The following is a 16733-nucleotide window of genomic DNA, read 5'->3' as shown; positions in this document are numbered from 1 at the left end:
ATTTTCAACAAAATAAAAAGGTATGTTTTAAGAAAGAGGTATACTAATGTGGTTTTACATACTTTTTACTATGCATCATGCATGTTTAAGTGTCACATTCGGTTTTGACATAAAATTGTCATGTTTCCATCCAGTAAACGACATGTATATGATCCTCTTTGACAAGTATAGGCATTGGTGCCTTGTCCCCTGGGTTTGGGAGAGACAGAGGCGAAGATATGATACTTCTATAGCCCTTTTGTGATTTGCATCAGTTTAGGGGCTGATTTGCAAAAAAGCGAAGACGAAGACTGAGGCTCTACCAACCCTTTTGTGAAATTGATTTAGTTGAGGGTTTATTTGCTTATTTCTACATTAGGTTTGAGCTATGTTACATGGATACAGGTATGGGTATCGTATCGGATACGGTGATGTGGCAATTTTCAAAAATCTAAAACACAATATGCCTATTATATATATTATTTTATATATTGTATTTAGATAATTATAACTTAAATCAAATTTGTACAAAAAATAAAAGACTTAATCACCTAAGTATAATTAAATACCATAGTTACTAGTATATATATCACATATGATACTCTAGTATAGTGGTTAAAGGTTTTGATGCTCAACTGAGAAGTCCTAGGTTTGGTTTCTGGGTTCGATCTAATCGTATCCATCTGTATCCGTGAGTTTTAATGGAGTATCGGCAACTGTATTGGCTGATATGTACATAATTAGTAGATGCAGTTAGTTGAGTTAGAGTGTTCTATGCCATGTATAAATTGTAACCTCTTTTTTTTAATCAATATATATGTTGACGGCAAATTACCGTCAACCATCAAAAAAAAAAAAAACTGTATTGGCTGAGTGATGATACGCCACGTAAGCCAATACGCCAGCTGATGTATCAGATACGTAATAGTGTCGTATCTAGGGATGTAAACGGTCGGATACAGATCGGATAGTGGTCTTACCGTATCCGTATTCGTTATAATTTTTTAGATACGGATACGGATAGTCTCGGATACGGATCGGATATCGGACGGATACGGATATATTTCATAATTAGTTTGTTAGTTACAAAACATCTATTATATTATTAAAATATTAGTCACTAATTATGTCATAGTGTTATATTGTTCATCAAAATATATATCTATATGTAATTTAATAAATTATTTGTACAATATGCAATTTAATAAATCAATTTAAGAACATATATCACATTTGTTGTGGTTTAAAAGTGTAAACGGTCGGATACGGATAGTTAAAAGTCTTACCATATCCGTATCCGTTATAATTTTTCGGATACGGATACGGATCGAATAATTTAAGTACTTTTCCGGATTCGGATTCGTTTACACCCCTAGCCGTAACGGAAGTGTCTCAGTATCCGATACGTGTCCGATACGAATACGAAGCTCAATCTCAAGTATCCAAGTAACATAGGGTTTGAGATACAGTGTCTTTTCTATTTTGATGTATTTGGCCATGTGACGCCCCTGATTTACATTCTATGTAGGTCATTGTTTTGTAAGTACTGAGCTTGAGTTGCAAGCACAGTATCAGAGACTGTACTAGTTATCTGTTATATGGTTTCATTTTTCTTTTTTTCTTTTTCTTTTTTTTTTTTTTTTTTTGCAAGAAGCCCGTAGGCATATTATATGGTTTCTTTTTTTTGAATGCTTGACTGATGCAGCCAAGTTAATATGTTTAAGTAAAATAGAAAGTTTTAGTACATCCCAAAAGCAAGCTCATATCGGCTTGAACCTCTACCAGCATATAAATTACAAATAAAAGGCATTATATGGTTTCATTTTAATGAAATTGGAGGGTGTCCCCCACTACTTGTCATTTTAACTATCTAATTATTGAATTGCCTACCATTTCATTCGTGTCAACATGACAAATATCTACGAGCAATATGTATTGATGTATCTGACATGCGCAAATTAAGTATAGTGTTTTGACATAAAAATTGTCATGGTAAAGCATGCTGAAATTTCCCAAATTTCTAACAAAAAAATTTGACGCAACAAGTCTGATAGCGCAAAAATTCGAAATAGAAGTTATAATTCTATTTATTTAATTCTTTCTAATTATTTTCAATTCGTTTTACTTGTCAAAAACTGACGGCGTTTCATTTATTTAATGAGAAATTTCATGTATATCCTCAAAAACTTCAAAATTACGTATTTTTGCCTTTAAAATTCATAATATCATATTTTCCTTCAAATTTCAAAAATCTCACAAATTTACTCAATTTATTAACTTTTCTAATCAAACTCATTTATAATTTATGTAGTGCCCATGTTATCCTTTTTTTTAAATGAAAAATATGCAGCATATTCAAGACAAATATTTATTCTTCTAGTTGGTCGGTATTAAAGGCAAATGATTTATTTTCTTACTTGTGACGTAAATACAAGCATATGTCTAATTTAGGATGATAGAAAGTCGCGTCATTACTAGATACGGCACGTAGCATATATTGGTCACGTGTCGCACCTCGCATGTTCTGTGCTATGACCATTCGCGTGACGTGACTATCCTTTAGAAAATTGGCACAACACAACATGGCACACAAACTGATCAGGTCACGGCATGGCACGGCAGGTGGTCACGTGAGTCACGTATGATCAAGACCATTTAGATCTTGATCTAATAGTGAATTTTGAATAAACTAACTTAAATTACAAAAAAGAATAGATAAGGTGACCAAACGTGACAAATATGAATAGTCATGTTTGGACAAGACACGTGTAGTCACGGCATGATTAATATGTCATAACCTTTCATCCCAATTTAGTGATGGCACAATTCATATTTATATTGCGACCTAAATATCACTGTGTATGCGTCACAAGTAAGAAAATAAATTATTTGTTCTCAAAAACCGATCGGTTAAAAGTCAAAATATTTTTCTAATACAGAGTGCATAATTTTATTTTATTTTAATAAAGGATAAAATATATATTTTATAAATTTAAAATAATTTTAAATAGAAAAGCCAATAAAATGGATATATTGGTGAGGTTTTGTAATTTAGAAGGGTATATATACATTATATTATATTATATAATATTATATTATATTATATTAGAAAGGGAAATATATGATTTTGAGATTTTTGAGGGGTATACATGAAAAGTTTCCTTTATATAATATTGTACTAATTAGTTGCGCCATATTCTTCTCCTCTTGTAAAGGTTGAGCCTAGGCATCCCTCTCGGCATGTCACGACTTGCTTTGATATCAATATTTAATAGCACAAAACTTTTCAGGAATAATTTTTTTTAGTAACACTTTTCAAGAATAATTAAGATTATGGAACGTTAAAGAAGAATAATTAATTGATAAAACAACAAACCAAAAAGACACTGCACAATATTTAAACAAAACAAAAAAGAAGATAAGTAAACAATAATCAACTATAATTAAAAGGAACATGCAGCTACGAAGAGAGCATATTTTTTTAAGGACAGTTGGCCAGTAGCCAGCTGTCGACATATTGAATAAGGAAAATTTATTTACATCTCCCAACGGAAGCTTTTTATCCGCGTAAAATATGCTCTCTTCTTATTCTACTTTACACGAGTTAAGATTGTGTAAAGTAGGATAAGAAGAGAGCATATTTTACGCGGAAACTTTTATTAGAAAGTTAGGCGGCCACACCATTTATATATTTATTACAGAAAGAAATCGAGTGCATGTGTGCAACAAATAACATTGTGAGTCACAGTAATGGGTGTTCCTTAGTGGGAACAGAGTAGATGAAATTGGAGAAAAAAAAATATAATTATAAGGAAGAATTGTCAAATGTGATTCAAATTGGGTGAAATAGTGTAACATGATGAAATAGAATGAAAAGTTTGTCATCATATAATACCCTTCTATTATCAATTGAGTTTTTGTGCATTCCATTTGGACAAAATATTATATTTAATGGGAGGAATATAATGTCTTGTTTAATAAAAAATAATGGGATTGAAATTATATATTTTATTGGATTTAGAATATGTAAAATAGAAATTCTCTATTCTCTGTTTTTTAGTTACACTCACCAACAGAGACAATGAGAATAACTTAGCTTCTATAATTATTAAAAGGATATATTAAAAAGGTAAATTTATTTGACAATTTTGGTCTACATTAAAATCTGTTGAAAATGAAAATGAGAATTATGAATATAGTTTTGGTAATATTATAGGCTATATAGATAGGTTATATATCAAATTTGATACAATTTAATAATTCTTTAGTCATTGGTCAAGTGTCAATAAAAGTATAAAACTAAAACATGATTCCAATCTCTCAATAAAGAACCAATAAAATTTCAATGTAACAAAATTTGATGTATGGCGTATCTAATATGTAGAATATGTTTGTAATTTTTCATTTTTTATTTATTTTAGTAAGTGTTTTATCAATCGTATTGATATCAAATAAATGTATTTTAAGTTTAACATAATCATCGATTGACAAAGTTAACTTGACAATTTTGACAATATTTTTCGAATCAAGCCAATAGAATCTCAAAAATATTAGAAAAAAAATTATAAACACTATTGACCTTATTAAAGATTAGTCATGTATCACTTTTCATATAATTAATTGTCATTTGATATCAATTAAAGATCAGTTAATATAGATTAGAAGAACAACGGCCTTAGGATGGTTGCGCGAGCTCCGTCTTTCTATGAAGAAACGTATGTTCAATTCTTGAAAATAGCATCTAAAAGATGCCCGGGTGTATTAGGGCCCTTTAATAAAAAAAATATATATATACTATTAGACTATTGTGAATTTCAAATTGTTTAATGAACACTAAATTATAAAAAAAAAAATACTTACTTTTTATGTACAAGATATACAAATACTATTATTCAATTTTTAAAAGTCAAGTTTCTATTTTTAAAAATTAATAAAATCATAAATGGGTTATCTCAAAATTCTCTATATGCTTCCAAGAGTCTAGAACAAGATGTGGTCTCATGGCCCCAATTAGTATCCGCTAAAAGTTGAGCTTAGGTTGGCACATTAGGAAAGGAAGCAGATCACCTGCCCCCTCAGTCACTACGGGGTGGGGCCGGGTGGGGCCGGATTTAGGATTTAGGGTTTAGAGTTTAAGGGGTCCACTAACAGTGACTTTGGGGGTAGAAAAAGCCTTCCAAAGCTTTATATTGGCCGGTGTGCAAATGAAGTAATTAATTGCCTTAATCTGTCACAAAGTTCCTTTATGTTGCCAAGTGTTGAATGCTACATTGATTTTGGAACTCACAAAATTGTTCACCTTCCTTTTGGGATGCTCCTACCCTCTATACATGTGTTATGAACTTATGATTGCTTCCTTTTCCAATTTTGAACCCCTTTCCAACAATGATATTTTAGTTACAAATGCAAATCTCCTCCCAAGTCCAAGTCCTCAACAATTTTGAACACTCACATTCTTTTACTTTCGAAATTAAATAGAAAATCACTGCTTTTGAATGGTTTACAATTTTTAAATCAACTACTTTTGAATGCAAAATTTGATTTTCAAATACATTTTCATATGAAGATTGAACTAAGTTTCTACCTATCTAAAAATAATAGTAATTTTTTTAAATGTAAATTTTGTTTTCAAATATATTTTCATAGAAAGATTATGCTAGCTTAACAGTTCTGAATGATTGTTTGAACTCTGAAAATAGATATTTAAATTCATAGCATCGGATCCATAATATGAATATTACCATGTCTCACTCTTATTATTTCTAAAATTAGAACTCTAAACTATTACATCCTAAAATCGTCTGACTGTAGCAAACTAAAATTGACATACCCTGATAAATGTATTTATATTGCTCATGTTACTATATGAATAATTATTATATATTATACATTATTATTATTATTATTATTATTATTATTATTATTATTAATTATTTTGTCATTATGCAATTTCAATTATTTTATTGACGTAAAAAGAGACGAAGAGAGAAAGGTTAGTGTTGTATATTATATATGTAGCCTTTGTATCGGTACATAGGCTATGTAAAATTAAATCCTAGGCTAGCTAGTATATGTCTTATTCTCTTATCCTTATTAATTTATTCTTATTCTCTTATCCTTATTAATTTATAGCCCATCTTAGGCTATGTAAAATTAAATCCTAATCAAGGGGGAGGGGCGCTCGGCGCATGGCTCTTTGAGCTTGATGGTTAATTATTACATTTAGATAATCGCCTGATTAATTAAGGCTACATTAGCTAAGTCACCTCAGATTCCCTAATATAGATATCATATATGTGCTTGATATTCTTTTATCATACAATTAGATTCATTAAATGTATATGCGAAAAGAACTACTAGTTTCACTAGTGTCAGGATTATCGTCTCATCTGACAATGCTTGAACTTGTAAAATTAAAATCTGGAAATCAATTCCAAGATTATTAAGAACTAGCATTTGATATAGTGGCAAAAGTACATAGTCCCGATTTTTTTATTTTTACCCAAAACCATATTATTTTTAATATTTATATCCACTTTTGCGGTGGATTTTTAAAAATACCCAGTCCGTGGAAATTTTCCACGGCCCGATTTAAACCTCCCCCCCGTGGAATTTATCCACGGTCTGGATTGAAGTTCCCCCCCGTGGAAAATATCCACGGGCCGACCCCTTTAATTCAAATCGTTTCTGTCTCTCCGTGATCTCTCTCTCTCTGTTCTCATTCTCTCCGTGGTCTCTCTCTCTCTGTTCTCGTTCTGTCTGGGTGAAGCCAACACAGAAGCAGTGAAGCCTCCCTGCGCCACTCCCTGCACTACTCCGAGCGGCGAGGTGTAGAGACTCGGTACCGGTCGTTCTATCAAAGCCGGCTCTTGGATTTCGTTGCTAATCGGGTAAGTGAGCACCTTAGAAATTCATTGATTCATTTGATTAGTTGTATCGCGTTGACCGCATCTTGGATTCCATTGTTATCGGGTTTTATGGGTTGATTTGGGGATTTATAATTTGTCTAGCGCGGGTTGTTGATTTTCCCGGCTGGACCTGTGTTGACTACATTACTTGTCTAAATTTGGAAATTTACTATAAATTATTGATTTGACGAATCAATTTCGGTTGTTAATACCAACCTTGTACCGATGAGATTAAATCAGTACCAGAATTTAATTTGTGCATGAACATATCCATTTACAATTAGAGGGGTAAAATGGTTATTTTAAATTTTAAAATAATTAAATAGAAAGGAAAATAAATAAATGGGGATAGGAGAAAGAATTTAAAATTTGTATGGGGATATTGGATATTATAGTATTTTGATGGATAAATTGGTTATTTCAAATATTTAGATGGGTACACAGGAAATTTTCCGACATTTTTATTTTAACTCCATTGAAAAATTATTTTAATACTAATAACCAAAGTTTAGTAATAATTTTAAAAATACCCCACCTGTGGAATTTTAATTCCAATTTTCTTGGTTTTATAATTTTGAAATTTATTTATATTTATTATTTTTTGTATTGAAATATTGAAAATGTTGGATATATTTATTTGAAAATAGATGTAATACAATATAATTTGTTACAATCTTTCTAATAAATCAAATCATATTGTATTTCATCTATTTTCAAATAAATATATACAATATTTCCAATAGTTCAATACAAAAAATAAAAAATATAAACAAATTGCTAAATTATAAAACCACGAAAATTGGAATTAAAATTCCACGGGTGGAGTAATTTTGAAATTATTACTAAACTTTGGTTATTAGTATTAAAATAATTTTTTAATGGGGTTAAAATAAAAATGTCGGCATACCAAGTTATTTAAATTGAACCGAAAGACTTCACGGACGAGTATCATTTTTTTAGTATCAGTATAGTGATAGCAAGTGGCACAAATTTGTTATATATAGCCTATATATTTAGATGATGAATTGATAGTATGTTTTTTTAGTATATTTTTTTCATATTAGCCTCATTTAAACTAATTGTAGCACGTTTATTTTGTTTTTAAACATAGGATGGCCAGGGGACGGCCTAGGAGACCACCACCAGGGGACCCTGTTGATGAGCCCATTCCCGCGGACAGCACAGAGCATTTCAGTCCATTATTATGGATGAGTCACACGGAGCACCGAGTCTGCATGGCATCCCGAGAGGTATGTGATTATTTTTACTTTTAAATTTAAATTGTGCCAAGTTCTCGTATTTTGAAGTTCTTATGTTGTTTACTTTTTTTCAACGCAGAGTGAGGACATTTTAGATGCCAGGAGTCGGTACTATGGTATGCAGTACTACTCGCTGATGGACCCGTATCTACGAAATTTGGGGTTGCACCATTTGGTCGATATCATGGAGTCAGAGACTAAGGCCATCAATGCGTCCCTTATTGCAGGACTAGTGGAGTGATGGCGTCCCGAGACGCACACGTTTCACTTACCTTTCGGAGAGATGACAGTGACTCTCCAGGACGTCAGTGCCCTATGGGGTTTGCCCATCCAGGGTGTGCCCGTTGGTGGCATATCTGACCCCACAGAAGTTGAGGAGAGGACGATTAATGCCCGGCTCGCAGAGTTGTTGGGAGCGCAGTCAAGTATACGGGATAATGGTGGAAAGTCCAGATACGCTTTGAAGAGGACAAAGCTCCGAACTCTGTTTCAGGGAGGTCTGCATTGGGGTTCGACGCAGCTCGAGATTGAGAGGTATTCATACAAAATACTGTAGATATATTTATTTTGCACTATATTTTATGACAAAAAATAAGTTGTTTTGTAATTATGACATTACAGATACACACGAGGCTTCGTGATGGACTTGTTTGGTTCTGTCATGTTCGCTGATTCAAATGGTGATAGCATTCCGATGTGCTATCTAGAGCTGTTGCGAGACCTTGAAGGGTCAAAAAAGTACAACTGGGGTGGGGCAGTCCTCGCGCATCTTTACTACAACTTGTGCCAGAGTTGCAAGGTTAGTATGCTATTGTCATGCACCTATGGTCTTATTTTAATTATATAACTTGTCCCTGACGGCTAATATTCTTCAAATTACAGCCGAAAAGTAAGAATATGTACGGGCCGGTACTTCTATTGCAGCATTGGTCATGGTCACGACTACCGGTGGGGGTACCTGAGACGAATGTGTCGCCCGATTGGGGACAACCGGATGGTGCAAATTGCCCGGCATTTGGCAAGAAATGGTATGGACATCACGAGTACACCAACCAGCCTCACGGGAAGCCAATAGGTATCAGGCTGGTTCGAGGTCAGATCCAGAGTCTGGGTGACACACAGGTGATATGGACTCCGTACGAAGATCTATACACTCAGGAGCTGCTGCCGCAGACCGTAGTGGATGATCAGCAGATGTGGTTCTACCGGGGTCCGCTGGTATGCTTCTGGATAGTGGAGCACCACTATCCAGACCGTGTGCTCCGTCAGTTTGGAGATCCTCCACTCATCCCTGCAGAACCAGATGTCCCGAGATCTGTGATTAGGAGTCTTCACGGGTGAGTTATTTTATTTTAGAATTTTGTAATTAACATTAGTTCTTAGCTGTAAATTGCATCTGACACGTTAATTACAGGACGACCCACGGTAATCACCCCGGCCGAGATTGGACCGTGCATCATGAAGCACACTATGCAAAGGCAGCGAATATGAGTGATCACTTGTGGCAGATGCCGGATGATGGGATACAGTTCCAGGGACCTCCTGACTTGAGATATGAGGCTTGGTTTGTGCGGGTCGGCATGGCATCAGTATATCTCGAGGGAGATTACGGGGATTTTCTTCGCTCAAAGATCTTCGCAGAAGATGGCTTTACTCCCACTGGCCGGAAAGGTGCTCGCGATGTAAGTACAACTGTAATGTACCTAAAACAACACATTTTTTCTATATCTTTTTTTGTTATCTAACTTTGTTTTTTTGGTTGTTATGTAACTTTGTTTTTTTTGTAGCTGCTAGTGGCGCTTAAAGGTGCCGGGCGAGCAGTCGTTTGTCTTGGAACACGTGGTTTCAGAGCTTTTGGGCATGCGATGCTGAACTTGGCTGCCCCCTGTATTGAGAGCCACGGGCACGAGGCAAAGCTAATCACCATGCTGAGAGACGCTGGAGAGGAAATTGATTGGCGCAGAGTACAAGCGCACGAGCCCGATGCGCCACCTGTTTTGGCTTCTGAGATGCCACCGGAGCCCTCAGATCATCAAGGGTGGGACTACCATCGTTATGTTTTGAGCATGACCGGTTGGCATGCCTTCCGTGACCAGTATGGATGTCCAGTTCTTCCCCCGGTATGGCATTTTTAATTTTATGTCAAGTTAGTTGAATTAATTTAGTTAAAATTTCATTCTCTTTAAACTAATTGCTATCCATGCAGGGTCCTGCCTACATGCCTCCACCGGCTGAGCCGCATGATTCTCCAGACCCGCAGCCTATGCATGAGTCCCCGGATATCCAGATCAGCATTGATCCATCGGTGGATCCATTTGAGGCCACTGACTATGCATCCCCGCATCAGCCGTATCCACCCATGGCGCATGATTGGGAGGCATCTGGTAGCGGTACTCAGCCTGACTATGCGTCTCAGTTCGTGGATTCCCTATTTCATACCCCACCCCCACCAGAAGCTACACACGCGGCCGAGGATCCATGGAATAGTGCACTCGCGACGAGCATAGAGGCCGAACCCGAGGAGCTGATTACACCAGCTCATACAGCACCAGACGGGCAGCTACAATGGAATAACTGGCATGAACGAAATTTTAGTAGGGAGAACAGGGGTAGACCAGCCGACCGATTCACCCCTTCGACGTACCGATGATAGAGAGTTTCATTTTGTTTTTTGTTTTTTATTTTGTTTTTTGTAGTTCAGTGTAGTTTTCAGTTATGTTTTATTATGTTTTATTATGTTCTTTTTTATAGTTCTCTCGTTTTATTTTGTGTTTTGTAGTTCAGTGTAGTTTTCAGTTATGTTTTATTATGCTTTGTTATGTTTTTTTTTATAGTTTCATGTTTCGTTATATTTTAGCGTAAACCCTAAAATAAGTTCATACAAACCTCAGAAAAAAAAAGTTCATACAAATCTTGAATTACAAATCTCGAAAATTCATACAAACCTCAAACTCAAAAATTAAGTTCACAACATAAAATAAAGTTAGTACAAACCTCAAACTAAAAAATTCAAACTAATCTCAATTCCAAACAAACTTAACAACATACTATTTCTTACAATATGGCTTGAACGTACATGGAACAAAGTCATCGTCAGAGGTTGACAAATTCGGATCAGTAACAACAGACGACGTGCTAGCCTTGGTCTTGGCCTTAGTCTTGGCCTTAGTCTTGGCCGTAGGCGTCTGCACATCAACCTTTTTTTTCCTCAATCCATAGCCGTATGGGTTTTCTACAAAGTCATCATCAGATATGTCATTCCGGTTGAAAAATTCATCTATCTTCACACATCTCTGGCAGTCCTTTCTAAACTTTCCGCAAATGTCGCATTTGGGGTTTTCATTTTCCTCTCTCTTTCCTCGATTGTTACTGTCCATCATTCTCGTCTACAATTTGTTTAAAAATAATAGTTAAAAAAAATACAACATAATAAGATCTCAGCATAATAAGGTCTCAACATAATAAAGTCTCCACATAAAAAAATTGCAACATAAAAAGGTCTCAACATAAAAAAATTGCAACATAAAAAAATTGCAACATACTACTAAATGATAAAAGTTCATCTAATCACATAAGGTCTCAGCACATTTGAATACATCTCTGGTTAATTTCTACGGAGCCTAAAATGCAATCCCAAAGATCTCCATCCAGTTGTGCTCCTCCTAGCGGGTTGCACTGCTTCATCCCTCAAGTGTGCTGTACCAGATGTCCCAGCGCCAGATGTGCTCCTCCTAGCGGGTTGCACTGCTTCACCCCTCGAGGGTGCTGTACCAGATGTCCCAGCACCAGATATGCTCGTCCTTCCCGCGCCAGATGTGCTCCTTCTTCGTTGGGTACTACCTGAAGGCCCTTGCATCCCAAATGCATCTCCTCCTGCCAGTACTTCTCCCATTGCCTCTCTGAACATCATATTTGCATTTTCACGGTCTGCTGTACGGCTTCTAGCTGTGCTTTGCCGAGACCCGTGAGATCTACTTGCCTCAGCCATAACTCGCTCATTTTCTGCTGCATTTGCTGCATTATGCGCGTCTGTAGCACAAAAATGTTAGCTACTAAATTATTCAAGATTGAAATGAAATATAATCAGGGTTGAGTGCTACATACCTCGGCTTTGCCTGTCATAAGTGGAACGGCGAGGTCGGTGCCCCATTCGCCTACCTTGCATTTCGTCCATGGTCATTACACAACGGATGTGTTTTCTCCTACCACGCCGTATCCAATCTTTGTTTGGCTCAATTTTAGGGGTAGTGGTCGTAGGCCACTCTTCAGGATTGCCATAAGGAACAAACAGTGCATTCCAAGTACTCAGAAGATAGTCCACCCGATACCGGTGGTCAACAAATAGGTCGGGTGACCAGCTATTACGGCGACAAACCGCTAACGCATGAGCGCACGAAATTCCAGTTAATTGGATACATCTGCATGTACATTCCACTTTTCTCTCTGGCCCGAATGTCACGATATACTGGAACCTTCTATGAATAATAGACATAGTTCCATCCTGTGTTTGGACTACTGGAACATATTCATTTGGACCCGTGACTTCGTACTTACCTTCGCCGTGCGAGTATGCGATGACATCCATTTCTATAGCTTTCTCCCACCGTTTGGCGAGCTTGACATGTACCCGTTCGGAAAAAGGCTTTCCTGCATTGTTTTGCTCCGTCGCTGCCTGTCGCCGCTGAACAAACCAGCTATTGCACTTGTAGAATGTCTCCTCCACGAGTGCAGCCACGGGCAACATTCGGCTATCCTTGAAGACAGCGTTCAGGGACTCGGAGCCGTTTGTTGTTATGATACCAAATCGGTATCCTCCATCACATGTCTGGAAGATTTTATCAAAATTTGATTGCTCCATGACATCATTAGGACGTACTTTGCCCACTCTCCTCAAAAAAACATTACACCTAGGATTTTGCTGCATTAGAACAAAGTAAAATTAGACAAAATGCATCTAAAAGAAAAGAAAATGAACAACATAATTAGACAATATTAGACATACCATGGCGAAATCTTCGAACATCTCTTTCAGCCTTCTTGGCTTCTTCTTCTTGGCTCCTTGTTTGAACCTAGTTCCGTACCATTTGTCCTTCCCACAAGCCTGAACCAGATTGTCAGCAACATGCTGGATACAATATCTGTGCACAAAATTATCTTGGTCCCATCCGTATTCAGGTTTCAATGCAGCTTTGATACCCTTGTGTTGGTCTGATATGACACATACGAATCTATTAACACCAATCACATTCATTCTAAGCCATTGTAAGAAAAAACCCCAATTATCTTCATTCTCCTTGTGCACAATTGAAAATGCAAGAGGCATCAATTGGTTCTCGGCATCATAGCCGCAAGCCATCAAAAGTCTGCCCTCATACCGCCCAGAAAGGAAGGCTGCATCTATACTGATGACCGGTCTCAAGTAATTAAATGCGGTGATGCATGGTCCGTAAGCCCATGCCACGGCCACGAATTCCACAACACCTTGCTTGACCAGTCCTGTATTTCTATCGAAGCTCGGCTTGGTCCAAAAATCGTGCCTCGAGCCGGGATTCTTATCACATATCCCGATAAGCAATAGTTTCATAAAGTTGTACGACTCTTCCCAACTCCCAAATTGACGGGCAACTGCAATCTCACGACCTCTCCAGAGTTTGTTGTACTTCGGGGTTATACTGCCAAACCTAACCCTCACACAATGTGCCACACTCCGGATGCTCATAGTGGGGTCTTCCTTAATGCCGCTCTCGATGATATCTGCGATTATTGATGCCGTCAGTTGTGCATGGTCGGTCCTGGTGTACTCAGACGTGCAAGTGTGAGGCGTGTCTTGCTCGGTTATCATCCATGTATCTCCTGCATTTGTTGCCTTTGCCTTCAGTTTGAAATGACAACCCGAAGTGCTGCATCTAATTTCCAGCCGGGATGTGTCACTTCTCTTCGTATATGTCTCCTTGTTCTTGTCAACATGGTACTCTCTGATCTTTTTGGTCAGTTGTTTTTTGTTAGGAAAGTATTGGCCTTTTGCGAGCTCACTCCTGTATTCAATCCGACGACCGTAGCAAAAAACGTCTGCTTCTCGAAAAGCAGATGTGTCATTGAAGTTTACAAACGGGTGAGTCTCAGAACGGCCACTTAACGGCATATTCTCTCTATTTTGTCTCACAGTGGGCTGTGTGTATTCTTCTTCATCTTCTTCATCTCCTTCATCATTAATGTCCCAGTCTCCTTCCTCCCATTCATCGCCAGTTTGCAGATTTTCCTCCGGTACCTCGTTCATAAATTCAAATTCTGACTCGTTTGGATCTTCATGTACTGGTGCCGGTCTGGGGTCAGGACTTGGTTCAGGCCCAGGTAAGGATGAAGGACCTCCATGCATGGATATAGGTGAGATAAAAGGTGGAGATTGTACTCGTGGTGGGACAAAAGGTGGAGATTGAGGTGAATTACGGTATATTTCTGCTTCCGGTTCTGCTACTGGCATTGAGATAAAAGGAGTGTGTGGTTCATAATTGGGTTGATCATTTTCTGCAACCGAATTCTGGCCTGAACTCCCAGCCACTGACTCTCCGCAAATTCTGCATGCAAAAACTTCCAATAATGGGTCACCGGACCGCACAATCTGCGCGATCAGGCCTCTCAATGCCCCGTCATCACCCAATGCGATTCTGACATACCTTCCTGCATGGACCATTCGGGCCTGAATCTGTAATTCCCAACGATTCCTATTGTAGCCGCTCACTTCATAAATAAGCGATTGCAACTGCTCAAATGAGAAATTTTCATCAACCCAATATGTATTTACTGGAGGTTTGGAGTAACGTGCCCCATTCTGGTCAAAAATGAATTTCCCCCCAAAATGTATTGAAATTCCAATAGGCATGGCCAATAAACTACATTCGGAGAAGGAAATATTTTGTAAGTTTACTGATTTCAAATGAACAGTAAATACGTATATGCACAGTAATGAATAGTAAATGAACAGTAAATACGTATATGAACAGTACAAAACGTATGTGCACAGTAAATGAATAGTAAATACAATACATGAACAGTAAATACAATACATGAACAGTATATACGTATGTGCACAGTAAATTAAAGTACATGAACAGTAAATACGTATATGAACAGTAAAGGAATAGTAAATGAACAGTAAATACGTATGTGAACAGTCCATACATAAATCTATAGTAAATGAATAGTAAATAACAATGCGTAAAAAAACCTGATTTAGCAGTCGAACAATTCTCTTCCTCCTTCCTCTCTTTCTCCCTTTCTCTCTTTCAGAATAAGCTCTCTGCCTCTCTCTCTCTCTATTTATAATGAAAAAGCGCAAAAAAAAAAAAAAAAAAAAAAGGTCCCGCCCGTGGAATTTATCCACGGGGGAATGGGGATATCGGCCCGTGGAATTTATCCACGGGGGGAGGGGAAATTCGGCCCGTGGAAATTTTCCACGGGCTGGGTATTTTTAAAATTCCAGCGAAAAGCTGGGTATTTTAATTAAAATAATGATATTTTTGGGTAAAAATAAAAAAATCGGTACATAGTCTCTATATGAAATGTCATGGGCTCAAAACTCAAATAGGAAAAATCATTTGTTATATTACAAAGATATTAAATAGTTGGATAGCTTGACCTCCAACCTTTACTCAAAAGAAGAAGAAAAAAATTCCAAAATTATTGAATTTGTTCAAAAACGACACACAACATGGATTTTACATTGCAAACAAAAGCATAACTTCAAAAGTATGCCTCGGCATAAGAGTATGCTTGAATTAATTTCTCGTGCTATAGTATATTTCCTTTCTTTTTATTTTAAAGGATTATTTTTGATACTATTCCTATTTTTACATTATGATTATGTTTGATTGTGAAATAAGAGGTAGAATAAATCTTTTATTCTACATTTTGTCAAACATAAAAGATTGGACATGTTATATACTATTTTTTTGTGTCCAATCTTTTATAAAATCAGAGAAATAAGATAAAGTTACGATAGTCAACAAAAGTACATAAATTATCTTTTAAATGAATTAACTTACTCCCCCGCTCACACTTATTTTGTCTATAAGACTTATTATTGTTTAGATGAATTAATTGTCGAACGAGATGTAAAAAAAAGAATAAGATTAAGTAAGATGAACAAGTAAAATAAAAAGAATAAGATGAGGTAAGTAATTTAATATTTTTAAATTTAATAGTAACTAAACATGACATACCCATCTTAAACAAGCCAATTTTATGCGAATTCAGCTTAAATATTTTAAATGAGATCTTTATCATCCTACAAAACCGTTTGTAACTTTAACAAATTTCCGACAAATTGAGTGCACCAAAAAGCGCCTTTGTCCTTGTAATTAAGCCAAATTCACCTCAAACAAACAAATAATAACAGAATGTGACCACCTGCACATGGGAGCACTAAAAGCTCTTTTTCAACATTGTTTTGTTTGTAGTGTCGCTAACAAGTCGACATGTCAATTTGATCCGACAAGTGTCTAAATAAGATCCGATCTGACCAGATCACATGTTATATATTAATCAGTATTAATTTGATTTACAAAAAGGTACATCTGTCCACAAATAT

At 36.5% G+C, this 16733-nt stretch overlaps 1 protein-coding gene across 1 annotated transcript; it reads left to right on the top strand.

The window, feature by feature from the left end:
* Positions 1–8429: 8429 nt before the first annotated feature.
* On the top strand, positions 8430–9487 carry LOC144573678 (serine/threonine-protein phosphatase 7 long form homolog). Its single transcript, XM_078323454.1, has 3 exons — positions 8430–8680; positions 8768–8945; positions 9029–9487. The coding sequence occupies exons 1-3, from the start codon at positions 8430–8432 to the stop codon at positions 9485–9487; spliced, it is 888 nt and encodes a 295-aa protein (XP_078179580.1).
* Positions 9488–16733: the final 7246 nt, after the last annotated feature.

The sequence above is a fragment of the Carex rostrata genome, chromosome 21 (genome assembly GCF_964058835.1).
Source record: "Carex rostrata chromosome 21, lpCarRost1.2, whole genome shotgun sequence".
Classification (NCBI taxonomy): domain Eukaryota; kingdom Viridiplantae; phylum Streptophyta; class Magnoliopsida; order Poales; family Cyperaceae; genus Carex; species Carex rostrata.
The sequence above is the reverse complement of the archived record's forward strand: the minus strand, read 5'-3'. Positions and strand labels throughout refer to the sequence as shown.